The sequence below is a fragment of the Cupressus sempervirens genome, chromosome 1 (assembly GCF_028749045.1).
Source record: "Cupressus sempervirens isolate cs-2001-9-10 chromosome 1, ASM2874904v1, whole genome shotgun sequence".
Taxonomy (NCBI): domain Eukaryota; kingdom Viridiplantae; phylum Streptophyta; class Pinopsida; order Cupressales; family Cupressaceae; genus Cupressus; species Cupressus sempervirens.
In genome coordinates, this window is record NC_143118.1 from 326,661,476 (window position 1) to 326,688,194 (window position 26,719).

At 36.6% G+C, this 26,719-nt stretch overlaps 1 protein-coding gene across 5 annotated transcripts in view; it reads right to left on the reverse strand.

The window, feature by feature from the left end:
• Positions 1 to 682: 682 nt before the first annotated feature.
• Positions 683 to 26,719, reverse strand: part of MED31 (SOH1 family protein) — a 37,980-nt gene continuing 11,943 nt past the window's right edge. For 3 of the 5 annotated variants that reach the window (XM_089824044.1, XM_089824038.1, XM_089824051.1), the window contains 5 exons: positions 23,026 to 23,146; positions 22,595 to 22,692; positions 21,940 to 22,036; positions 21,660 to 21,738; positions 683 to 1,257 (listed from right to left, as the gene is read on the reverse strand). In XM_089824044.1, coding sequence (XP_089680170.1) covers positions 1,021 to 1,257; positions 21,660 to 21,738; positions 21,940 to 22,036; positions 22,595 to 22,692; positions 23,026 to 23,072 — 558 coding nt within the window. In that variant the 5' untranslated portion in view covers positions 23,073 to 23,146 and the 3' untranslated portion in view covers positions 683 to 1,020. Of the gene's footprint in view, positions 1,258 to 21,659; positions 21,739 to 21,939; positions 22,037 to 22,594; positions 22,693 to 23,025; positions 23,147 to 23,764; positions 25,157 to 26,719 lie in introns of those variants that run through there. The other 2 variants (XM_089824055.1, XM_089824058.1) reach the window with 2 other exon arrangements.

A 26,719-nucleotide genomic window follows, 5' to 3' on the forward strand; every position in this document is an offset into this window, starting at 1 on the left:
ATTTTTCCAAGTCCCTTGAGTATTCTATGAAAATGAAATTGGGTTATACCTTCGGAAGGTAAGCAGGAACTCCAGAGCGGGAAAAGTGTAGAACTAAACATACGGTGCTTAAAAGCATTGTATTTTGGTCAAATTCAATCTAAGAAGATTATAATTGTTTATGAAGGCTACAATACAAAAGAAATGTCTCTCAATTCATCTTTGTATACACAAATATCAGAAACATGAATTTTCCTCCCTCAAGTTCTGGGTCTTTATCTCGATCAAGTAGTTTCAGTTGCCATAGAATAGTAGGGGCCCCTACCCCCTACTATTGTGCCGGGGCGAAGGGGATCCGCTCTATGATCGGTCATCAGCAAATGAAATATAAATGTTGATACATAAAATCCATACACCTATGCTTATCATCATATGTTATACTCAGTAAAACGATGTTAATGTAGTAAGTTTTCCATTAATAATCAACATTTGTGTATAATGTCTTAATTTCACTTCTGAAGGTTCCAGTTTAATTTTTCACTAGATCGTGTAAACAGTTTTTAGGATCCTTTGGTTAATAACGCATACCACTACTTACAAGTATGGTTCAAATTTTGAATGCTACCCGAATATCTTTGGGCTAATTCAGTGAACAAATGCCATTCAATCTTTATGAAAGAAAATTTGAATGATGGATTCTGAGTTTCGAAGAGGCACAATTCATGTCAACTTTTTTATTTACTTCCTTCACATTTCTGGACCTTTCCAAATGCAATGATTTTATACAAATTACATCACATTTTATACATAACCTTCAGACATAAAGGTTTGATGTACAAAAGACAAAAAAGTGAGATTTCAACATAATCTAATGTGCCTTCTCTTCCTTCGCTCTCCACCACTATACTGTGTGCTTTTCAGCCTTTCGTATAGAGCCGATGCTGCAAGTGGCATTATCTGTGCAGTAACTGGTGCATTTTATAGATAACCTTCAGACATAAATGTTTGATGCACAACATGCAACAATGTAAGTCTTCAACTTTAGTTACCATGCTTTCTCTTCCTTCGGTCTACACTAACCCGTGTATTTTCAACCTTTGGGAGACCAGATACAGCTGGTGCTGCAGATGGCATTGTCTGTGTAGGAGCTGGTGCAGCAGCTGCTTCCGAAGGGAGGGAAGGGGGTGCTGCTTCAGGAAGTGGGCGAGGTAGGATGTGCTTTAGCCTGTTATTTCTGTAGTTTTTCCAGAAATAAAATTGTTGTCGATGGGCCAATTCCTGAACATAACCATACAACAAATTAACAATGAATTTTAGAGTAAATGCATCTGATTTATAGCTGTATTAATAACTTCTCCCTCTATCATGTTATACGAATGAAACTATGAGCAGCATTCCGTTCCCTCACAAAAAGATAGAAACATCCAAAAGGGCATAATAAGATATAGCAGGGAGCAATTCTGCCCTCTGCGTACCAAAACTAAACAGTGCCTGTTTTGTAACATAACAAAGCCATAAATTTAATATCAGCCACTGTTGAGAACCCATGGTCCTCTCCATGCAAAATAATGTATTCTCTATGTATATACAAATGCAAAAACAGAAAAGTCCCAAAGGTTCTTCCAATTCAGTAAAAATTCATATTGAATTATATTTCTCAGAAGACCACGCACATGTAAAGCAAGCTATCAAACCAATCGGCGTACTTCATGGGAAAGCCACCCTCAAACTTCAAAAGGTTAAATTTCCAGAAAAACTATGATACAACAAACTGGAAATCGTAAAAAAACACCGTACAATAGACTGTAAGCTGCATTACATGTCTATTTGAGAAAGTGCAGACGTATATCAACTACCATTAGTTTTGAAATTGTGCAAAACCTTGTAGGAGCAAACAGAAAAAAAAATACTAACTTCAATTTTTTAATTTTAAAAACAACACTAAAAATTCTATTACTAAACAAAATGTTACAATTTTTTTGAAGAGGGAGAAAGAAAGAGCAATGCAGCGGACATTTCCCCCAAAATGCTAGCAGGATTTACCCAACACCCAATTAGGTGTGTAAGACCCTCTTGCCAGGCATGCAGAGATGACATAATGGGCTGTTACTATTAGCAGATGGGTGGGTTTTAAACAATGAACCTGAATATTATCATTAGCAGTTTTAAGAATACTTGGGGCTGGCAGCACTGCACAGTAATGTTTACCATTGCATACAAAAAAGCACAGATGAGCATGTTTCGTTAGGAGCATGTGTGCGGATGTGTATCGCTGTGGCCCAAGCTTAACCCACTCAAAATAGAAGAATAAATCATCAAGGCAATTTTATTATGACCATTAAACAACATGAGAAATTCACCACCTCAATCTCTTTATAAAAAGGTTACAAACACAGCACAAACAGACACCCCTGATATTCAAGAACAAAAGGCCCAGTAGTTAGCATTATCTGCTTCATTGTTAGAGGACTCAGAATCAATCAAGGGGCCACTGAGATAAAATCCTATTGCAAGCATTAGCATCCAATCACACTCGAAGGAAAACCATCAAACCATGCGAAATAATTACTATTACCACCAAATACATGCAGTAGCCCTGATTGGCATGTTAACTTACCAGCTATTATCTTTCGCTTGGTCTCACTGACCCTGAAAAATAGCCAGGTGAATTATTAAACATTTTTGTTCCAACGTGATGGGATCATCTATCATGTGGCCCCGATCTTGGAGTACTGTGACGGCTTGAATGTCTTCCCTGCTCCATGTGCCCCACACCGGCCATTCAGGAACTTTGAAAATGGTCCTTCACTTCTGTACTTGAGCCACCTTCTCACTGGTACACATGGTTTTTAGATATAAGTTTTGTTCAGGCAATTTGCCAAGGACATGGCAAATAGCTCTCCTTTTTCCCTACTCGCCAAAATTGCTCTTATGTATAAAAAGGCAGTTGACGAAACTTTGAAGGTCCCCCTCCCCTCCTCCCCACCCTTCAACAACTGAATCGCCTTGTGAAGACAACTTTCAGAGAGATTTTTTCAAGACAATCTGCCAAGGACAATGGCCACAATCCAAATTGAAAATGTACAAATACTAAATAGCAAACAGATATGTATAGTCACTTTAAGGGTGGTCCTAGAGCAACGAGTCACCTTCTTGTGATTGAACATGGATTTCAGATAGAAACTTTGACAAGTCCATCTGCAGTTCAAGGGCAAAGGTCGTATTCCAAATACAAAATGTTTAAAAATGTGCAGTCTTCTATTATGTCATTCTATGATATCAATAAATATATTTCCTTGCAAAGCTTCCAGTCAGATCCCGTCTGAAGCCCTAGTTGCAGCAACCAAAAGAAAACCTAGCAATCAAACAGCACTAGTCATACAAAAAAACCAAGAAAAAGATCAGTAATATTTATATAGGGCAGCAATTAATAACTTTTTGGCCGAGACTCACAAACAGCAATTACAGAAACCAAACCAGTTGGATAAAGGAGGCATGATATAACCTATGTCACAGGATTCACCGAATTTCATACATGAAGTTCAAATTTTAGCGCATTTTTATCCTTTCTGAACTTCTTCTGAATTTTATTATATTTAATTTAATAATGTTATTAATAATATTATTATTTTATACATTGAATAATATCTAAAAGTAATCCACAAAACCCATTGTTTAGTTAAAAAAGGTTAACCAAATTTCTGCGAACATTTCTTTCATCTCCTCTGATCCCTGAAGCGACGCATCGCTTCCCCTTCCTCTTCCATGTCTCTCCTCATGCCTCCCTCCATAAATAGAGGATGCGCATCACTATGTTTTCCCCGCCCTGCAAATCCCTCCGCTCGAACGAACCCTAGTATTTGGCTATTAGCAAAATCAGGAAAAGAAACTTATTTAAATCTGCAAGATTTTGTTCTCTCAGATCTTCTCTTCCCCAAAGGGAGCACAGTCCTCCAATTATGACCAGAAGGGAAAGAAGATACCATGCCAGAAGGCAAAAAATATCCCCCCTTCACATCCCCCTTAACCAGAGTTTGCCTCACAGAGAAGCTAGCATCAGGGCAATCCCTCTATACTCCTCAATTCCATCCTTCACAACAGGAGTGAATACCATTCCTCTTGGCAATTTTCTGCAAGAACAAGATACCCTAGAGGAAACTCTCACCCCGAAAACCCTTCATCACGAAATCACCCAAGCGAATGTGGTCATAGCAGCAAATCAGGAGGAATCCTATAGCTCCTTCAAATTTCTTGCGCACTAGAATGGATACGATCGGACCGCTATGCTTGATTGGTTTTCTTCAGCTTTCAACAACCAGATAAGTATATCATACCTGGATTGTGAATTTTATGGTCTGGATTGCCATTCTGAGTTATTGAAGAAGTTTCTAATTGAACAAGGGAAAAATATATTACAATGGATCCCCTTTTCTGTTTTGCGACCTGCCTAGTAATTTTAATCCTCTTCTTTATGCTCTTCAAAGGAAGGCTCTCTAGTTTAATTTGGGTCCTTTGCACTCAGCCCTAGTTAACAAGGTTTCGAGTAACCCTCGGACACTCAAAAGAGATTATAGAATTTTGCTTCTTATAAACACTACCTTCGGACCTCTCAAATTTATGTTATCCACTGAAAACGAAAACCTTTGCATATGTCCGCAATTATTCAATGGGTATATTGATGATGATAAGGTCACATTGATTGAGGAATTCTCTCCCACTCAAAAGATTTTAAGTGATCTGGGTTTGATTCCCCACCAGCGGTATCCTCTCAATCAGCACCTTCAATTCAATTTTTACAATTAGGTGGCTTTGCTTTTTGTCACAACTCGATGCCTAACTCTGTGTCTTCGGACTTTGATTCCCCCTCCCTCACTTCCCCCTCATCCGCCAGAGATCCCCCTATTAAATCAGTCATCATCTCCAACCCTACACCTCAGAGGCCAACAACCTCTCTTCCTCCCCTCATTGACTTTGTTAACGATATCCCAGATAGTCATCCCAAACCCCCTATAGAGATCCTTCCTACAAGTTTGTCTATTCTGGACACCAATCAAAGTATCCCTCCCCCTACTGCAATCCCATCCTCCCCCTCTTTCAACCCCATCCAAAACCTTTAGACTGCTAACAAGGAAGAAGCAACCTCCATAATAAATTCGTTTCAAACTAAACTTCTCCAACTAAATGACCTCATGGGAGAATTTGCCTAAATTCATGAGGAAGTTTAGAAAGAACTCTTAAGATGGAAGTTATTTGAGAGCAGAATTTTGGCAACATGCCACCCCTCCAAATGATACTCATTCACATGGGGAAGAGGCTGACCAGATTTTGATGAAACCAGCTTCCATCTATAATCTAATTGGCATCAATCAGCATTCTAATCTAGAAGGGGACATTCAGTTGGATCCATTAGCCAACCCCTTATGAGAGCATCTCCTTCAAGACTTTGATCACTCATTGGACTCCAACCCCTTCTCTGGCTGTCCCTCGGCTACTCAACCTCTACAAGGAACCGTTGGTATTTCAATTAATTCTCAAGGTAATAAATCCCCCAACTATGGCAAAATCCATTAAAAAAAGGAGCAGGAAATCCAGATCGGATCTCTGGAAACAAGATGTTGAGGCTGGCAACCAAGCTAAACTTACCTCCATCTTTAACAATGGGAAGGGGAAGGTCCTCCTGCATTCCCAATGAAAGTCACCTCTTGGAATATTAGGGGTTGTAATGCTCCTATCAAGCAACGGCTTTTGAAAGGTTGCCTTAAAACGTATGACTCTGAGCTAATCCTTCTTCAGGTCAGTCAGATAGAAAATTGGGGATTTGGAAAATTTGGGGACACCCGATGCTGTCTGCATCAGGAGGTCTAGTATGCATTTGGAACCCCAAACAAACTCATTTCACCCCTAACATAGTTAGACCCCACTAGATTAGTCGCTAGGTCAAGTGCTTTAAATCCAACCTAAAATTTACCTTGATTAATGTCTATGGTCCCACCTCTACCTAGAGCAAGCATACCCTTTGGATAGAACTCTTGGACTATCTTGCCTCCTTGTAATACCAACGTGGGGGGGTACTTCAATGCCATGGCATTCCTAGAGGAAAAAATAGGAGGGGTGAGTGTTAGGAAAAATACAACAATATCTAGATAACTTAATCAAAAATGGATGACAAAACATGCACGCCATAACCCCAAAACTTTACAAGGAGAAACCCATCTGGGTAAAAACTCCACCTCCAAAGCTCCAACATTTTATTGCTTCACAATGATAGGATTACATTGCTACATTCTTGCATTGCTCTAACTTGCTCTAAGTTTCTCAATTGCTACAAATTCAAGCATTGCATATATAGCCATGAGAGAAACCATAAATCATTTAAAGAATGATTTCTCAATCCACTAAGATAAGATAAGGCATCTTATCTTCTTCATTGTCATAGTGGCTTGCCAACTATCAATAAGATAAGGTATCTTATCTTGCACATTGTCATAGTGGCTTGCCCACTATCAATAAGATAAGGTGTCTTATCTTCTCCATTGTCATAGTGGCTGCCAAATATCAATAAGGTATCTTATCTTCCTCATTGTCATAGTGGCTTGTCCACTATCAATAAGATAAGATATCTTATCTTTCTCATTGTCATAGTGGCTTGCCCACTATCAATAAGATAAGGTGTCTTATCTTCTCCATTGTCATAGTGGCTGCCAACTATCAATAAGATAAGATATCTTATCTTCCCCATTGTCATAGTGGACTATCAATAAGATAAGGTGTCTTATCTTTCCAATTGTCATAGTGGCTTTCCCACTATCAATAAGATAAGCTTTCTTATCTTTCCCATTATCATAGTTGCTTTTAGTATTTTAATCATTACTTTCTTATTTTACAAGTTGTCACAATCACATATGACAACTTAAGATAATTACAAGTGTAATAGAAATATGACATCAAGGTTGAGACATATTCCCAACACTCTCCCACTTGTCGAACACCTTGTAATATGCAAACAGATGAAACTATATCATCACAGCCATCCATGAAACCACATAAAGTTTAACGCATGCTCTCGTGTTCCAACTAGACACTTGTCCAAAGAACACAAGCATAAGATCTCAATGATAACAAAGGCTCAAAAATAATGCCACCAGTCTACTATGCTTGTGAGCTATACAAAAGCATCAAAAACATCAACTTCTTAGCCCAACACATCTGCAAAGTAATTCTCCAGAAAACAGGATAAAATATCGGCCAAAATAACAACCAAGTTGATTGCTTCAATCCTACTGCTAAAGCCCCAAGATTGGAAATAGCATTCATAACAAATGCTAACCCATCCAATCACTCATACCTCAAAGGTATCCAACATCAGGAAACTCATGCCAGCAACTAAACCGAACCCATAAACTGCATCTTCAAGCTCTATATGCAAACTAGTCGATGAAGACCAAACACATACAAGAACTCCCACTACACAGGTAATGTCAAATCTGAAAGACCAGAGGCATACCGAGTCTACCAATAACAACACAAAGAAAGTTTAACCATGTAGTACCAAGGACCATCCACAAAGATATGCAAATCATGTAGCAAAAATGCTACAAGAAACATCTCTCTCATCCAACCTACACAACTCTCCCATGTTCTCCACATCCAACAAAGAAAAGAAATAAATGAACCACCATGTTATCACCAAAAAACAATGAAGTACAAGTGATGACATATGACCACAAAAGAGTGACTACCATAGCTTCAATGGATCTCAAAAAACAATGTCTTGTGAACCCAAACATCCAAGAAGATAACCAAGACCGAAGAGAGATCCTGCAAAGCATAAGCATGTAGAATGCCCTTCTACAAACACTTCTAAATGTTAGTCGTGTAAAGTATGATCTCCTTCAAAACCCCAGGTGAAAAGCCACAACGACATCCAATACTATTCAACCTCAAGAGATCAAATGCAACATGGTATCATGAATCTATGTGGATGTAAGCCTCTTAAAGAATATCAAGCAACTCCATTTCCCATTCCAAGAAATCAGCCCACTACCATCTCCTATTGTCATCATAAATGAAAATACACCTCAAGGAGATAACTATGTAATCCATCTCTCATAATGAATCCTCCAGAACCATCTAACTACAGCTCAAGATTCATAAATATGAAAGAAAATATAAATCACCTGAAAGTAACATTGGGCGATACCTCTCAAATGATAAACTGCCGAGTAGACCAAGAGTGGGGAATGAGAATGCTCCTCCAAGATATGCAAGTCACACGACTTATCTAAGAACAATCTCCTCATAGGTCTCTGTTGAACTCACGTCCAACCAAGGTGTAGGCTTCTCAGACTTCCTGTTGAAATCTCATCTAGAGTATCCATTTCAACAATGTCTCTCATATCAAGACAACTCTAGCCTCGCCTAAATCTCCAAGTATCCAAAAGCACCTGTAATCAATCACTCCATGCAAAACTCCATTGCAACATAGCACTGTCATGAAGTATCAAGAAAATGATCAAAGTACTCAATAACAAGAAACTAAACCATGATCAATGTCAAAGCTTCAACCATGGAATTAGGAGTATAAACATGAAATAATGATCTAAAACCATCTCCAAAGAGATAACATGCTCCATGTGATCATATCAAATAATTGTATCATGTCACTACTCTAAACTGGTAATAAAGAGAAAACCATGACATAAAAGCCACCATGATAACATATCAAATAAAATCATAAACATCTCTACCAAGGACCCCTTGAATTCTAAAGATGTCAACATCTCCAATTAGCGAACCAACAAATGTGAAAGATCCTTCTACAGCAACAGGATCACATCTGTAACACTAAAGAATATCATCCATCACCATGTAATGAATAAATACAGCCACTCCTAAAGCTCCCACTAAAACATGACACCGAGCTCTCCAAGCATATGATATACCATCTTCCAAATCTGAAAATTATCCAAGCCCACACATCACATTGAGTGATGCCAAGATTTTCAATCTAAGAAAATTCATCATGTTATAGGACACCATAACCGACTATCCAAGTATCATTTATCATCCATTCTCTTATCCCAAAGCAACCACACTAATGCACAAGTGACCACAAACAAGGCCAGCTAAGAAATCTGCACCAACACTGAATCAAATCTGGTGGATATAGACAGTCCACATCCAAGTTATCCCACTGCAATTAAATGGGTGACCTACCCACCTGATTGCATAACTTGTAGATCCAATCATTGCAACATGCAAAACCACTATCACATTAGTGACATGTACAAATGAGATCAAAGAGAATAATCATGTAGACAACATGACTCAAACACCAAATCAAGAATAAATCTGATTTGCCAATTATGTCCACATCGAGCACCATAGTCCAAGAATCCAACAAAACATCATCATAGAAATGTTGAGTGACTAATCACGTACCAACATCTCCATGCAGAGAAAGAAATACACCTCCTCTCACCATGCACATAACATGCATGCATGTGCAACTACAGCTATCTCATCTAGTAACATCCTGAAGAAACCAAGATCTAGATAATAGCACTTCAGTAGATCTACAAAAGGCACAACTTTTTTTTTTCTTCTTGAGTACACAAAACCAGCAAAGCCACTGTATCGAAGAACACCTGTGCATGTAGAACTACAACTATCTCATCTAGTAACATCCTGAAGAAACCAGGATCTAGAAAATAGCTCTTCAGTAGATCTACAAAATATCACAAGCTTTTCCTTGAGCACACAAGACCAGAACAGCCATCGTGTCGAAGAACACCTATGCATGCAGAGCTACAACTATCTCATCTAGTAACATCCTAAAGAAACTAGGATCTAGATAATAGCTCTTCAGTACATCTAAAAAATATCACAAGCTTTTCCTTGAGCACACAAGACCAGCAAAGCTACCGTGTTGAAGAAGTCTCATGCATATCCACATCCACTTCACAAATCAAGCCAATTGTCAAAGAACACCATGGCTCTGATACCAAATGTTAGGAAAAATACAACAATAACTAGATAACTTAATCAGAAATGGATGACAAAACATGCAAACCATAACTCCAAAACTTTACATGGAGAAACCCATATGGGTAAAAACTCCACCATCAAAGCTCCAACACTTTATTGCTTCACAAAGATAGGATAACATGCTACATTCTTGCATTGCCTTAACTTGCTTTAAGTTTCTCAATTGCTACAAATTCAAGCACTGCATATATAGCCATGAGAGAAACCATAAATCATTTAAAGAATGATTTCTCAATCCACTAAGATAAGGCATCTTATCTTCTTCATTGTCATAGTGGCTTGCCCACTATCAATAAGATAAGGTATCTTATCTTGCCCATTGTCATAGTGGCTTGCCCACTATCAATAAGATAAGGTGTCTTATCTTCTCCATTGTCATAGTGGCTGCCAAATATCAATAAGGTATCTTATCTTCCTCATTGTCATTGTGGCTTGTCCACTATCAATAAGATATCTTAACTTCTCCATTTGTCATAGTGGTTTGCCCACTATCAATAAGATAAGGTGTCTTATCTTCTCCATTGTCATAGTGGCTGCCAACTATCAATAAGATAAGATATCTTATCTTCCCCATAGTGGCTTTCCCACTATCAATAAGATAAGGTTTCTTATCTTTCCCATTGTCATAGTTGCTTTTAGTATTTTAAATTTGAATCATTACTTTCTTATTTTACAAGTTGTCACAATCACATATGACAATTTAAGATAATTACAAGTGTAATAGAAATATGACATTTCCTCATTGTCATAGTGGCTGCCAACTATCAATAAGATAAGATATCTTATCTTCCGCATTGTCATAGTGGCTGCCAACTATCAATAAGATATGGTGTCCTATCTTTCCAATTGTCATAGTGGCTTTCCCACTATCAATAAGATAAGGTTTCTTATCTTTCCCATTGTCATAGTTGCTTTTAGTATTTTAAATTTTAATCATTACTTTCTTATTTTACAAGTTGTCACAATCACATATGACAATTTAAGAATTACAAGTGAAATAGAAATATGACATCAAGGTTGAGACATATTCCCAATAGTGAGAACCCTTAGTCAGGCTGCTATAGACTTCACAAATTGGATTTCTATCAATAACCTAATGGATCTCTTTGCTCCTAACGATCCTTATACGTGGAGTACTAGAAGATCTAGAACTGACTTTATTGCTAAGAAACTAGACAGGTTCCTCTTTCATGGTGACATTTCACTTTTCAACTATGTACTCTCAATGGGAGCCCATCATGCTTCTGGCTCAGACCACTTCCCTATTTACTTGAACACTGCTGATCCCATCAGAACTAATAGATCCCCATTCAAATTTGAGAACATGTGGTTCCTTGACAAAGAGTTTCTCTCGCTATTAGAATCCTGGTGGAACGAAGTCATTTCAGGGATCCAAGATGTATATCTTTGTTTCCAAACTCAAACATCTCAAAATCAGAATTAAAGATTAGAATAAATCTTATTTCAACAATATTTTTGAAGAATTGGCTCGGGTGGAGTCAGATATATAAGACCTCAATGAGAAGATTCAAGCTTATGGAAAGGACAATGATGACTATTTCCAAGAAAAGTTGTTAATGAATAAACATGTTGACTTATTGGCTAAAGAGAAGATCTTTTGGAAGCGAAAATCCCAGGAAACTTTGAAAAAATTAGGAGACAAGAATACCAAATTTTTTCACTACAACACCAAGGCCCGGAACTACCTTAATAGAATCACTAAGATCAATAATATTCAGGGGATCACTCTGGATGATCTGGCCAATGTGGCAAATGAATTCATCAACTACTTTAACAACGCTCTTAATAACTGGGACACCTCGGACATATCAGCCCAAAGACAGTTGCTGACCCATATTCCTAGACTCATTACTAGAGAACATAACTCCGAGCTTAATAAATAATTCACCAAGGAAGAAGTTAAAGCAGCCCTCTTCCAAATGCAATCAGATAAAGCCCCTGGGCCAGATGTTCTTCAAGCCAACTTCTTCCAAAAACGTTGGTATTTCTTAGGAGACAAGTTGTGGGATGCTTTAGAAGGTTGCAGAAACTCTGGCAACCTTCTCAAGGAAATCAGTCATACTTTCCTTGCCCTCATCCCCAAAAAATCAGATGCCATCCTCCCTGAAGACTATAGACCCATAGCTCTGTGTAACACAATTTATGAACTGGTCACTAAAATTCTTACAAACATGTTAAAAACATTATCCCAACCATCATCTCACATGAACAGACTGACTTTATTCCAGGTAAATCTATCATGAGGGGTGCTCTTATCATTCAAGAAAGCATTCATTCGGTCCAAAAAAGCAAATCTCAGTGTATGCTAGTTAAGCTTGATATACAAAAAGCCTATGATAAACTAGATTGGAGATTCTTATGTAAATGTATGGAAGCCTTTGGTTTTTCCAAACAATAGATCAATCTGATATTTTCGTGTATTTCCACCCCAATATCTCAGTCCTTCTTAATGAGGCTTCTGAGGGTTTCTTCAGTATTTCTAGAGGTATTAGGCAAGGTGATCCCATTTCTCTTTTTCTATTTGTAATCATGGTTGAAGCATATTGTAGACTAACCAAAGCTTCTCAACAGAATGGACTAATTCAAGGAGTTAAGGTCACTGAGGGGGTGGACAATGTCACCCACCAACAATTTGTTGATGATACGATTCTTCCAAGGCAAAGCTTAGTAAGAGAGGCTCAAGCTATAAAAGCCAACCTAGACTTGTATATGGCAGCCTTTGGGCAGATGGTTAATGCAAACAAATCAAAAGTCTTTTTCATCAACACAGATCCAATTATTGAAGACAAAATCTGCAATATCTTAAACTTCAGAAAAGGAGCATTCCCCTGTAAGTATCTAGGCATGCCACTGGACACAGGAACTCGAACCTCTAAACTCTAGGATCACACATCTTTAAAGGTGGATTCCAAGATGAACAAATGGAAAACAAAGTGGCTATCCAGTGCATGACGCTTAACAATGATCAAATCCGTTCTCTCTGCCCTCCAAGCTTATCAAATGTCTTGCCTTCCTCTTACCTCCAAGGCTAAAGATGATCTTGAAAAAAAATATTGAACCTTTTATTGGCAAGGAACCTCGCAGAATAAAAAGTTGGCCCTTGTTAAATGGGGCAATATCTGCAAAACGGTCTTAAATGGAGGATTGGGAGTTGGAAACTTACAATGGCAGAGTAAGGCTTTTGGTGTAAAATTAATTTGGAAACTTTATAAAGAAAGTAATAGGAAATCAGCAAAGATTATTTCCCATAAACATCTCAATCCCAACGATTCAACTAGCATACTCCAGACTGAACCCCATCCCAGGGGATCCAGAGTATGGAACTTTATGTTAGAAAACAGACACTTAATCGCAGAATACCTCACATGGGTTGTGGGCAATGGTCAATCAGTTTTGTTCTGGGATGACTCCTGGGGAGGCTACCCTCCTTTAAACAGTAAGACTCCCTTCACACCATCAACACGCTAAAAGCATCTTGCGGGGACCAATTGAGCAATTACATAACACTCTAATAATAATAATCCCCATATCCAACGGAAGTGGAGATCCCTCGAGAATACTGCTTTGGCAAATGAAGAAAAAGAGGTTTTCCAGTCTCTGCTCTCTCATTGGCAAATCTTTCCCAAGGCAAAAGAGGATTCATTAGCATGGACCAAGGCAAAATCAGCACACTACAGTGTTAAGGAGGGTTGCAATTCTCTAGTTCACCATAACAACCTTTCCCTCTCTTCTCTCCCTCTGGACCTTTGCTGGAACAAGTTTGGCCTCCCCAAAGTTGGCATGGTCAAAAAAGAATCCTCACAGCAGAATTGTTTAAGAGGCTAGGCTTCTATGGTCCATCCAGATGTTGCCTCTGCAATCAAAGTGAGGAATCAGTGGATCACCTTTTGCTGTCCCTATGCCCATAAATGTTGGGTCTGGTTGTGTAAAAAAATCCATTATCAAATGCCCCTACCTAATACTCTCAAGAGTCATCTCCAAGCTTGGCCTTGTAAAACCCATAAGAGCTCCTATGACTCACTCATCCTCCCCTGCTATTCTTTTATAGGAAATTTGAAAAGAACGAAATAAGAAGAATATTCAAAGGTAGTGCCATGTCTCTAGACTCTCTGTAATAAAATTGAGGCCAGCATAGTGAAGAACATCAATAACAAATTGAGATCTATTCCTCAACCTGAAGGTCTATTTTCTGACTGGGATGCATGGATGAAGAAAGAATGGTGTGGTCTTATCAATCCTTAGTGTGTAGGCCCGAGAGGTAACTACTCAAAGCAACTTAGGAAAGATTCCTCTTGGTCTCCCCCTCCTCTTGAGTCGTATAAACTTAACTTCGATGGGGCCTCTAGAGGTGAAATTGCTAGTATCAGTTGCATCATTCATGATTAGAATGGTAAGGTTTGTGGGAGAATTGCCAAACCTATTAACTGGCCTCCAATAATATAGCGGAACTAGAAGCTTTGGTGGAAGGCCTTTCTCTTTGTAATAAGCTTGGTATCAAAAATATTATCATCGAAGGTGATTCTCAGATTATCCTTAATGCCCTTAGGAAGAAGTCTTCCCCCAATTGGTCTTTAAATACTAGATTGGATAGAGCTTTAGTTTTACTTGATTTCTTCTTCCTCTATATTATTACTCGCATCTTTAGAGAAGGCAACTCCCAAATGGATTCCCTTGCCAACCTAGGCGTAGATGGCTCCCACATTTTTGAGCCATCTTAACCCCCTTGACTCTCCCTTCTCCCACTTTAGTTATGTGTTGGTCCTCCAAATATGGTAGGTCCTTCGTATAGCCCCTTCATTTATTACTTAAATTTTGATGTAGTTGTTTATTTTTAGCTCCTTACTCCCCTTATAGACTTCTAATGTCATTCCCCACCTTTTATTTAAGCACGCATAGTAATCATGATGCTTTTATTATCTTTACTACCATAACAACTTGCTTGGTACCTCATTTTATGGGATTACTGATTTTATGGACTCCTTTGGTTTCAATTTAACTTGCTCAGTTTTTAGTACTCTTGTGGTATTTATTACCTGTCTTTGTTGGGTAATTCATTGCCGGTTTAGTTGTCCAGAAGGCTCCTCATTTGGCAACTTAAGCCATGGTTACCAATATTCGCATGAAAACAGGCAATAGGCTTCTCCAATTCTAGGGCCATATCTCTGATTGGTGAATCTTGCTAATGCTCAACTCTCTGCACTATCTAGTGAATAGAGCGATTAGAAAAATTGTGTGGGATGAATTTCTCTTCTCCAAGAGAGGGCGAAATCTAATGCAGAAATTATAGCCATGTTTATGGCTACCCTTCTCCATGTTGGCGGTGATAAGAGGTCCATTTTGGAACTTTGTAATGCTCTTTTCAAACCACCGTTGGCTATAAAAGTTGGGCTCATCCTGGAGAATATTGATCAAAATCTAAGCATCCCTAAGAGGAGTGATTTTGACATTACTGATAGGCCAGTGGAAGTATTTCCAATCCTCATTATCCAGAATGTTCGTGCCTTCAACGATTGCATCCCTTCCATTCGCCTAAATTGGTAGTTCCTGCTTTAGGTCATGCAAATTTGCCAACCTCCTGAGTGGCGTGGGATCGACTGGTTCCTCAAATAAGACCATGTGGGGGACAGCTATTTGGAAGTCAATTCCTCCTTCGATGAGGAATAATGTGCTTAGAGTATCAGTTTATCGTTACTCCTTTTTGTAATTTTGGTCTATATCATTTAAAACTTGATCACAATGATTTTCCTCCTTTGTTAGCCTCTTCAGACAAGGGGTATGGTGATAAGCGAAACCCTCTATAGCCCATTTTGATTGGGACCTTTCAGCTTTCCCCACAAGTTGGCTATTGGATGGCTTTTGGATATGGGTAGAATTGACCTCTATTTTATCCCCTCCCTTACTTCTTCCTTCACCTACCCCTCCTGAAAGGTTGATGTGGCTTTCGTACCCATTATTCCCTTCCCTTATGCCTCTGAGCACTCTTTGAAAATTATCAGCCCCTTTGTCATTGGGGTATTTTATTATGTTTGATAACTCAGTCAAGGATTCTCCATGGCCTTGGCATTCCTATATCTGTTATTAGTTTAAATATGGTTTATCATAGTTTCGGCCTCTGTATAAACTTGGTTTTGATGTGGGGCCCTTTGATGGTTATTGGCTATGGATAAATATGGTCTTGATTTGCATTGGCTAGGGGAATCTTTGTAGTTTTTGTGGCTGTATGCTCTTTTGGCCCCACCATAAGCATTATAATTTTATGCGCACTCGTGGTGATATAATGCTTGGCTCTTTACTTTCCTCCAAATTGATAGCAGGCATTATCTGGGCTTCAATCTCATCTTGTTAGATCTCAAAGCATAAGGGGTTAGAGGCCCCTTACTCTCACTCCCCATAGAGCTTCGCAAGTGAGGGGAATGGAGAATGTATTGGAATAGTGTGAGCCCCTCAAAGCCCACAAATTCTTCTCTGGTTCTTCTACGTCCATTTCCCCTCCTTGGTTTTGGAGTGGGAGTATTCATGTCCACCCTCCACCACTTACGCTTTAGAGCTCCTGCGTGAGACTTGTATGAGACTATCTCCTTTTCCTATTCCTCTTTTTTTGACATTGTAGAGGATCTCATTTTTGCAGGGCTATCTCTATCCCTCATCTTCAACATGCTTTCTTATAGTTTATTAGCATTCCATGCTTTACTCCATTCCATATTATATCTCTAATGCTTTCATTTTATGTTTCTCTGATTATATAAATTCGTCCATTTGGATTTGGGCAAGGGGACCTTTTAACCCTCCCCTTCCCATAATATATGGTGCCTATTCATGTTGTTATGGTTGTAGGGGAGCATTTCCCATGAAGCTCTTGAAATTGCTCGCTCTTGCTCTCCCATTGTATCAATTTCTCAATACAACTTCCAATCTGATAGGTATTAGTGGTGCTCCCACTCTTGGGCACTTTTGTAAGAACTGGTATGCCAGCTCAAGACATCATTTGGAGGCACTAGTACAGGTGGTGTACCACCTCTGTCATAGGTTTATAACTTTATGGCATTGTACACCAAGGGTATGCCCTTATTTATTTGTATTGAAGAACTCCCTCCCTTTGTATACAGGACTTTGGTCCCAAGGAAGACTAGGGGTTTTCTTCCCGGTTCTTTTTTCCCTTGTGCCCATACCTTGAACAGGGCTAATAAAAGATTGTAACATTCTTAATAATTAATAAAATTTGGCAATAGTCGTTTATCGATCAACAATTATTAATAATAATATTATTATTTAAAAATAAAAATTAGTTATTTAGTTTAATTATTTATCAGTGCCAAACTATATTGAAAAATAAATAAATTTATATAAGTAGAAATTCAATGTCAATTTTTTCCAAATTTTTACCCTTGCCGAATTTCTTCTGAATTTTATGCTCGACAAACTTGAATTCGAATTTGACTTAGGATATAACCATAGTGGCTGACTCACAAAGGTAACAACTCCCTTAACTAAACAACAAATACCCTAATTGAAGCTCCTAATAATAAAAGTTAATTTAATTAGCGAAGCAGTACAATCTAGCTAACCTCCAAGAGGCATAATCAATAAAACCAATCATGAAGAGATGCAATATAGCCGAAGGGATGACCTAGAAAAGATGTAATATAATTAAATTGATGAAAAGACAGATTTGTAAAGGGGGGCATTCATAAAAAGAGGTGCAAATGGAGGGATATGTGGGTAAGACCTCTCTCCTCAGCCCAAAACAATAACATATAAAATACATTAGAACAACCCCTAGAAAATCAGCAAATTAAAAACAACAAATTTATATTTGTGTGTGTGTGTGCTCATGATAGACATGCAATATAAATGTATAGTTTTGGTAATATCATACTACTACAAGAATCACCCATATTAAAAGACAAAAGAAGTGCAAGGTGAATAGACAACACCCATATGTACCCTATTTAATGCTACAATAATTTCTTCTCTAAAACGTTATTTTCCAAGTTGCATTTTCAGCAAATTTCTTGGCTGATTGATCTATTGACAAACCATTAATGAAAACATGGTTATCCATGCCTAATCAATCAAATCAGATGCAGACACATTTCTACATTTCATTTGCTAAGGTTTCTCTAGCCTACCATGTGTTCTTCAATGTGTTGGTTCTTCCTTTGGCTTCCTTCCAAAGGTTTCAATGCTCTACAACTTTGTTATTGTAAACACACTACATGACTCTAAATCGATAAAATTGCCTTTGTTTAACTCTTCTTAGTTCCTATATGTTATTAAGAAGTAATTGGAAATTATTTGCTTGTTATTAACAAAGACCAAGAGGTCTATATATACAAAAGAATAGAACGATGTTTCCATAGGAAACGATCATAAAGAATAGAAACTTTCTATTCTAGCTAAGAGAAAACTAACAGTTATCTACAGCTAACTAAAGAATAGAAACATTATATTCTAGAAACAGAAAACTGAATACTAGAAACATTCTAATATTTACAGAATATTACAATAGATAACCATTAGATACTAAACAGAAATAATAGAAACTATTTTCTATTCTAGCTAAGAGAAAACTAACAGTTATCTACAGCTAACTAAAGAATAGAAACATAATATTCTAGAAACAGAAAAATAAATATTAGAAACATTCTAATATTTACAGAAGATTACAATAGATAACCATTAGATACAAAACAGAGATAATAGAAACTATCTATTATCGTAATACCCTCCCTTAATGGCTAATCTATCTAGAGTACGAAGCTATCAAAAAGCGTAAAGGGCAAATCTTGTCTACTCAAGGTGCTCCGCATTGTTCATTGTGGGTTGCAAACCAAATTGCTTAGATAGGGCAGCTAAGTGCTTCCGACATTCAACCTTCATGTGCCCACACTTGTGACAATAGTTGCATTGAATGTTCTTTTTCTCGGAGCCTTTTGAAGTTAGACTGATGTGAACCATAACCATCTTATTGCTGTTGCAACATTCAAAGATGGTTAGCATCCGTTGTTTCCATGTGCCATGATGGCGACCATTGAACTTCTAATTTCCCTCGAGCAAAATATTAATCAAAGATGCCATAGCACATTTTCTAGTGAAAAAGTGTGAAAATCAATGAAGGCACATTCTTCGAGGCAAAAAAAGGAAGACCCAAAAATTTTGAAAGATGACCCAAAAGAGAGCTCGAAAAACCCAAAAAGAATATGTTGTCGGTTTTTGGATTGACTAGCTCAAAAATTAAGGCACAAAAATCAAGGCACTTAGAAAAATCAAATGACAACCCGATTGAGATCTCAAAAAACCCACCAAGAATCTAGCATTAGAAAAAAATTCCGAGCCCGAAACTTCGGGTTTTGAACAAAAACGGCTCTGCTGCAAAAAAAATCACAAAAAATGGCAGAAATGTGCATAAACAACACACGGATCTGGACAGAAATGGGTTGTAGAACCGAACCAGAAGTCAGCAAATTTCAGATCTCTCAGTAAGAAAACCCTAGTCGGATTATAGAGAGAGTTGAAAGCAAATATGCATGCAAATAATCTTGAAACTAAAAGAAAGATAATTTCAACCAAGAAATTATAATTATTTTCGAAAACATTTAGAGTATTCGCTCTGATACCATATTACAAAGTAATTGGAAAATATTTGCTTGTTATTAACAGAGACAAGAGGTCTATATATACAAAAGAATGGAACGATGTTTCCTTAGGAAAGGATCGCAAAGAATAGAAACTTTCTATTCTAGCTAAGAGAAAACTACCAGTTATCTACAGCGAACTAATGAATAGAAACATTCTATTCTAGAAACAAAAACTAAATATTAGAAACATTCTAATATTTACAGAAGATTACAATAGATAACCATTAGATACTAAACAGAGATAATAGAAACTATCTATTATCGTAATATATGTTAACTTCTTTTACCTTCATACACAAATAAAATTACTGATCTTTGCACATATATGTTGTGTATAAATGAATTGCAAATATTAGCCATGCATCTTATCCCTCTAGGTATCTACAAAAATTCTTTTACCTACATGTAGGAGCTGTTAAAAGGAGACTTGTGAGTGATTGTGTTGGTCCTCCATGCTATCATGTGCAGGAGAAACTTTTTTAAACCTTACCACATCACCTTCTTTACCTTTTTTGCAATCCTTCTATCCCTTTTCCCTAGCAAATCAATAGATAAGATTAGGATTTAAGGGTTAATTTAAGTTGGGTTGGATCAACACATGCAAATAGCCGTCTCTGGAGATATGATCTCATCTATAAGATTTCATACCTTGAAATCATTTTCTCTAAGTCATTTGAATGTCCAACTAGCTCCAACAAAGGGTGCAATTTTAAGTGATAACAATAACCTCTAAGAAATGAGGTTCTTAATGCGGCAACATCACTAATATTCTTATATCTACCTAATAATTCTATGTTATGAAATTAATTTCTAGATCCTTTTGAAATTTTGAATAAAACTGGGTTATTCAGGAGCAAATGTTTTAAGGAGAGCCTATGGTCATAGAATAGATAGCTTTTCAGTACCCGAATTGACTTAACAACGTAGCTACATAGCGAAGAATCTCCAACTTAATGCTCTTGATGTGTGTGGTTGTTTATTTGGTCAACATAGGCATTGCAGAATTTGTGCAACAGTTAGGAATCGACCTTAAGCAACAAATTGAATATGAGCCTGCACAAAACTTTGGATATCTTAACCAAGCATCTGCACTTAATGGGCCATATATAGGATTCATCACCAGAAGGGTGGTTCTATAGCAGCTTATTAACTTCCTGTATTTCTCTATACATTGATCAAACAGTGCTCCTACCAATGGTCATGACTTATTTGTCATAACCTCTAGGAAAATCGAATGTTTACACAGTAAAATTATTTCAAAAATAATACAGGTTGTTCAGGTGGAAAATATAGAATCTACAATATAAGACACAACGGGTATCAGTTCCCTATACAATCAAGAATTTGATTGCCTGATAATCTGGAAGAGTGGCCTCAACCATAAACAATGTATATTTGGAGATGGAGAAATCAAAAGCAACTGCATAAAATTCTGCTGGCATTGATCCATCTGAAAGCCAGCCTCCAGGCATATACCCCTTTCCTCAATGGAAATTGGATCAAATAATCAGTTCCACTACTAAACCAAAAACGTGACTGGGTTATGGTCTGGGAGGGTGAACCAGAAGATACACAAGTTCAGGGCTTGAAAAATCAAGCGAAAGTGTAACCCCTCCTTGGCACATAAATTTATCAAGTTAGAAATCTCTCTTATTTGCTCTAGCATCACAAAATAGATACCATAGTAATAAATACCAATTGAGACTGTCAAGTACTCCATAAGGCCAAAACATTGATCTAGCATCACACACAAATAGAAAACAAAAAGGAGCAGACCTACAAAACAAAAAGAGAGTCAAGGATAACTAAATTTATCATTTCAAAGTACATTTTTTCCAGATCCTCCGACTTGAATGAAAGCCTTAAGAAACTGAAATTGGAATTATCCATCTTTAGTTCAATTCAGCTCTTGCAAAGTTTTAAACAATTGATGCTTATTTGCAAAACAATGCTTATAGAGAGTATAAAAAGCACCTTGTTTTGTGGATGTGCCATTGCATTTCGGAAATTAGCATTTTGCAGAAGCTCAAGGAAAAACAGACAATGAGGGTACCTGTAAATACACAAAAATAAGTTATAATCACTACTATTAGTCTATACCCATGGTCAAAGACGACAGAAGAATGCATCACATGAATGAATCAAAAATGCCAATCAGCTATCAAAACATTTTAGTGTTTAAAAAAGGCAGCACCTGAACACAAATAGTCACATCTGGTATTAATTGTGCATCGGATAAGGAAAGAGGAATTACATAATGAATTTTACATACTCCGGACGCTGCCAATACTGCAGATATTTTAAGTAACCAATGAATGCCTCGTCATCAAAGTAACGATTCTGAGCCAAATCTAAAAGGAAAAAACATCCTCACTTAGAAATATTTGTAACAAACTTAAAAAGAGCCTTGAAAGAAAAAGGAAAAAAAAGAGATGGGAGAAAACTCTGAACTTTTACTTCCAAACAAAACTCTTTCAAATATTCAAAATGGACGAATGTAAGAAAATGGAAGAACAATTCATCGTGATTTTTATAGCACTTTGAATGGAGGCAAACAGAAAAGAAATCACTAGCACAAGCACACACTTTCCTATAGTAATATTTCTTGGCATTTAAAAAAAATCAAGAACTACCTTCAAATTGAATTCAACATACACAAAGGATGAAAATGCACAATACAGAATTGGCCACAATGGATTCTGATCAATAGCAATCTTTACTATATTCAAAAAAGGAACAACCATGAAAGCCGAAAATTAAAAAAAACATGGATAGTAATGTCTCACCAATTGTTGCCACAAGCATAAAGCTATTTCCTTCTTTTAATTTATTCATTGTGAGGAAATGTCTAGTTTTCTATCCTATCACAGAAATCCATATATTTTATGCACAACTCAGTGGCTTCTTACAATGTATGTAAGTTGGATTGGCAAGGCACTGTATAAATTCCAATTCCAGCAAAAACCGTTGCCTACCATCATCAGGATCTTTGTATGCCTCCTTTGGACTGCAAAATCATGATCAGAAATCAACCAAATAGAAGTCAATTATAATAACCTTCCATAAAAAAACTGTTGGAATCCAACTGAACAGAATAATTTGTTGAAAACTCAAGACTTTTTTTACTTGCAGTTCAGCATTTAAGATTGAAACACACAAATCTGTTACTAAAGCTGTTAAATTTCAGACAAGTTGAGCAAATTCAATTAGGCTTGCATTTAAGGCATGGAACAGGAGTGTAAACAGATATAGCCAAAACAAACTGGCAACATGGATATTTGTATTTTCTATATAAATTTATTATGGAGTTGAAAATTTTAACTTGTGAAAGAGATCATACAGAGATAGATCTGGAGATAAATCTGCACCCCCTTGCTTTGAATCCATATTCTTTGCTTTAAAATCAATGATGTGCTCCTCTTTTGTATCCTTCTCCAGTACTCCTTATGTAGGAAATACCTCTGAGTTTAAACAAAAGGAAAAATAGAAGGCAATCAGCAAAACGAAATAATTAGTCCCAACCCAAGATAATCTGATTTGATTACATAATTGCAAGCCACAAATAACAAAGTAATTTTGCTTGAAGGAATTAGTATTCTGTGCTTCATAAATTTGCTTTAAAATAAGAGAAATGTCAATCTCTCATCACAACTGCTTTGTAATAATAACTCCAAACATATTTTACAAACTACAACCACATTAAAATAACAAGGACGAGAACAAGAAACATCTTCAATGTAGCCCAAAAGGCAGATGCCAAATATTACTTTGAAATTAAATCCCAGAGCAACATTATTACATTCTTCCCTTGTAAGTGTATGTCAACTGAAATATCTTCAACTTTAAAAAATATTTAGTGACTCTCTTCTTGTTTGTGGCAATGATTGATCATCAATCACACTTACAGGAGATAAAAAAAAATTTGAGGATATACCACAAGATTAATAGCCTAGTATAGCCGTATCAGAAGAGATTCTAACTTCAAAACTGCTGCACATAAGTTATAAATGAAAATTCTTGAGCCAGATGAACTAATGAAAAATATTGTTTGGAGGCAAGTTATTAGATTTTCCATGTACCTCCAAGGCAAATCAGTCAGAAGCAAATTGCAGCCTTTCAAAGATGACGTATAGAAGGATTGTAGAGATTCATATAGCTGGCTTGCTTACAAGCCCGTTACTAAAAAAAATCAAAATTAAACAAGGATATATCATTAATAATGATTTTATTTTGAGATACAGTATTAATGCTGTTGTACGTTATTTGTAACAACCACTTTTTCCAGGTCTTAATTAACAACTAACATACTCAAAGAAATACAGATATTACTTCAATTTCATTGGAAGTCAGTAAAGTCAATTTTGTTCATATAAAAGAGATTGACGGTTAAAATCAGTTAAACAAAATTTCTTAACTAAGAATTGAAATACCATAAATGAATTTTCTATGGAAGTTAAAATCTACATACCATGGAATTTGAACCGATAAATCATTGTAACAATGCTTCTACAATCACCCACATTAGTCCACAAATACCACTATAACAATATCATATAACGACTACCATTCAATATCGCTATATCAAAATCAAATGACGATTACTATCAAATACCACTATATAAAATTAGGGCATCACATACCACTATATCAATTAGGGCATCGATTAAAATTGGATCATTTAGGGCTTCAGATATCATTGTATCACTTAGGGCTTCAGTTACCACTGAATTATTTAGAGCATCAGATACCACTGTATCAATTTGGGCTTCAGATACCATTGAATCAATTAGGACTTCAAATACCACTGTATCATTTAGGGCTTCAGATACCACTAAATGATTTAGGGCTTCAGAAACCATTGTATCATTCATTTCCTTCCAATTGCTTAACTATGGCAATAACATAAGATTAGAAGATATGCTCATATTTATTATTCATATAAATGAAAGATTGATATAACAACCCATCCAAAAAATCTCTCTCGCAACTAAATGTAAAGTAACTGTATCGATGATAAAACTCAATTAATCTTACCTTAGTCTTGCATTTACATCATAAAAGTAAAAATACCTGTTTCCGACAAACAATTGAATGTAAAGTTTATCTTTGTCTGTGGTACGTCCGACAACTTGGGAAGAGGTGAAACATTGTCAACGGCTTAACCACCCAACCTCAGACCATAACTTATCCCCACACAATCTCTATCGAGAAATGCCCTTCCTACCCGGAATAGACAAAGATCATATTATCATCCATTGAGCATCCTAGTATCTAAACACATCATTCGACTTGACAACAAGAGGGTAAACATGTTCATGCATGAGCTTTTAAATGATTCCTATTAAAAATGATAAACATTGTTATGTCATAATTGATATTGTTCATGTTAGTGTGGATTCTTTTCTCTCATCTCATCACCCATTTCCTTGGCTACACAATCGAGTGAGTCCCAGGTGTTCAGAATTCTCAGAACAACCGGTTCTTTCTGTTGATTCTCAACTATTTCATAATTAACATATATTTCGGCTTGTCACAAACTATGATTACATGATTATATTCTTTAAAGATTTCAGAATTGATTGTTTAATTCTAATATCCAGTGACATAATGATTTATGAATCCATACCATGGATTACTTGGTTATCACTTGCCATGATCTAATCTATTTTAAAGAGAATTAATTCTATAATATCAACCAGATCTCAAACACAATGGCATCATGCTCATTTATGACATGATAAAATCATTGACCAAACCCAAATCAAGCGGCCAAGTCAAGTAAATTATTATTTGCAAGAATTATATTACAAGTAACAAATGATTATGATGTTAACAATTCATAATCGAAAAGGCACTATCAAAGATTCAAATTTAATATTATGAAAGGACGTGTCTCATCCTTATACCAATTCATTGGCAAATGCACAATTTATATAAACGCGATCAGTTTATTCTCTCAAGGACCATCGAAGATTTCTTATAATATATTCCATTCCTTATTGGAACTACTCTTATGAGCTACAGCTGCATTGACTACTCGCAGGTCGCAAGCATATATTGCCTCTTTAGAGACGACACCATTTGCAGTAACTATATCATAATATCAGACATAGCATTATATATTATTGCAAGAACAATAAATAATAATCAAAGACAAGAATCATACAATGGAGGCCACAATCTGATCGGCTCCCTCTCATTCTTTAGCACTTATCCTCAGTGCCCTAGCCGGAAATGCTTGCTCGACTAAGTTGGAAACACACAAAACTGAACAGGGTCGGAAATTGATAATTATTAATGGTAGATTGCAGACGAATCAAGGGCCTTTGCAAACGTTTTAATAGCAATTTGCCGTTGATTCAATGCCAAGGTGTAAACGCCTCAATGCAGGGTCGAATTGTTTTATGAAGCAAAGGAAATTTGAAACGTAGCAAGGTGGAAGAAGTTCGAGCACCAAGGAGAATGGTCATCCCGTCTCTCCCTCACGGCTTCCTTTATAAAGAACTAGCCATGACTTCTTAGCTTCCATCGGTTTCAAAGAAAGAAATCCAGTCGAATTCCAATTATTAATTCGATTTATCATGCCAAATGTTAATTGGTTAAAAGAAAAGAATATTAAGATTATAATTCGAATATTATAAAAATTTGAATGTTATTATACCTGGAATATTATTATAATCTTATATTTATATATGTACATGTAAATATGAATGGGGTGACATCACTTTATTAAATTATTATAATATAATGATGCCATCTCATTTTTATATCTATATGTACGTATATAGATATATCTATTATAATAATAAGGTGAAAGATCATATTAAATCCTTTGAGGTACGTTTTATATTTTAACCCAATTATTTATGTTTCTCAATTTATTTATTTAAATAGCTCATGCGGGTCCCACAGATGTATCCTGTTTCAAGTCACTAGGTCCTCAACCCATCTGCCTAATTCTTTTCTGACAATGCTTCCACCCCTTCGACATGGTGCCTACAAGGAAATTCTCCATAATTAAATCATATTATCAT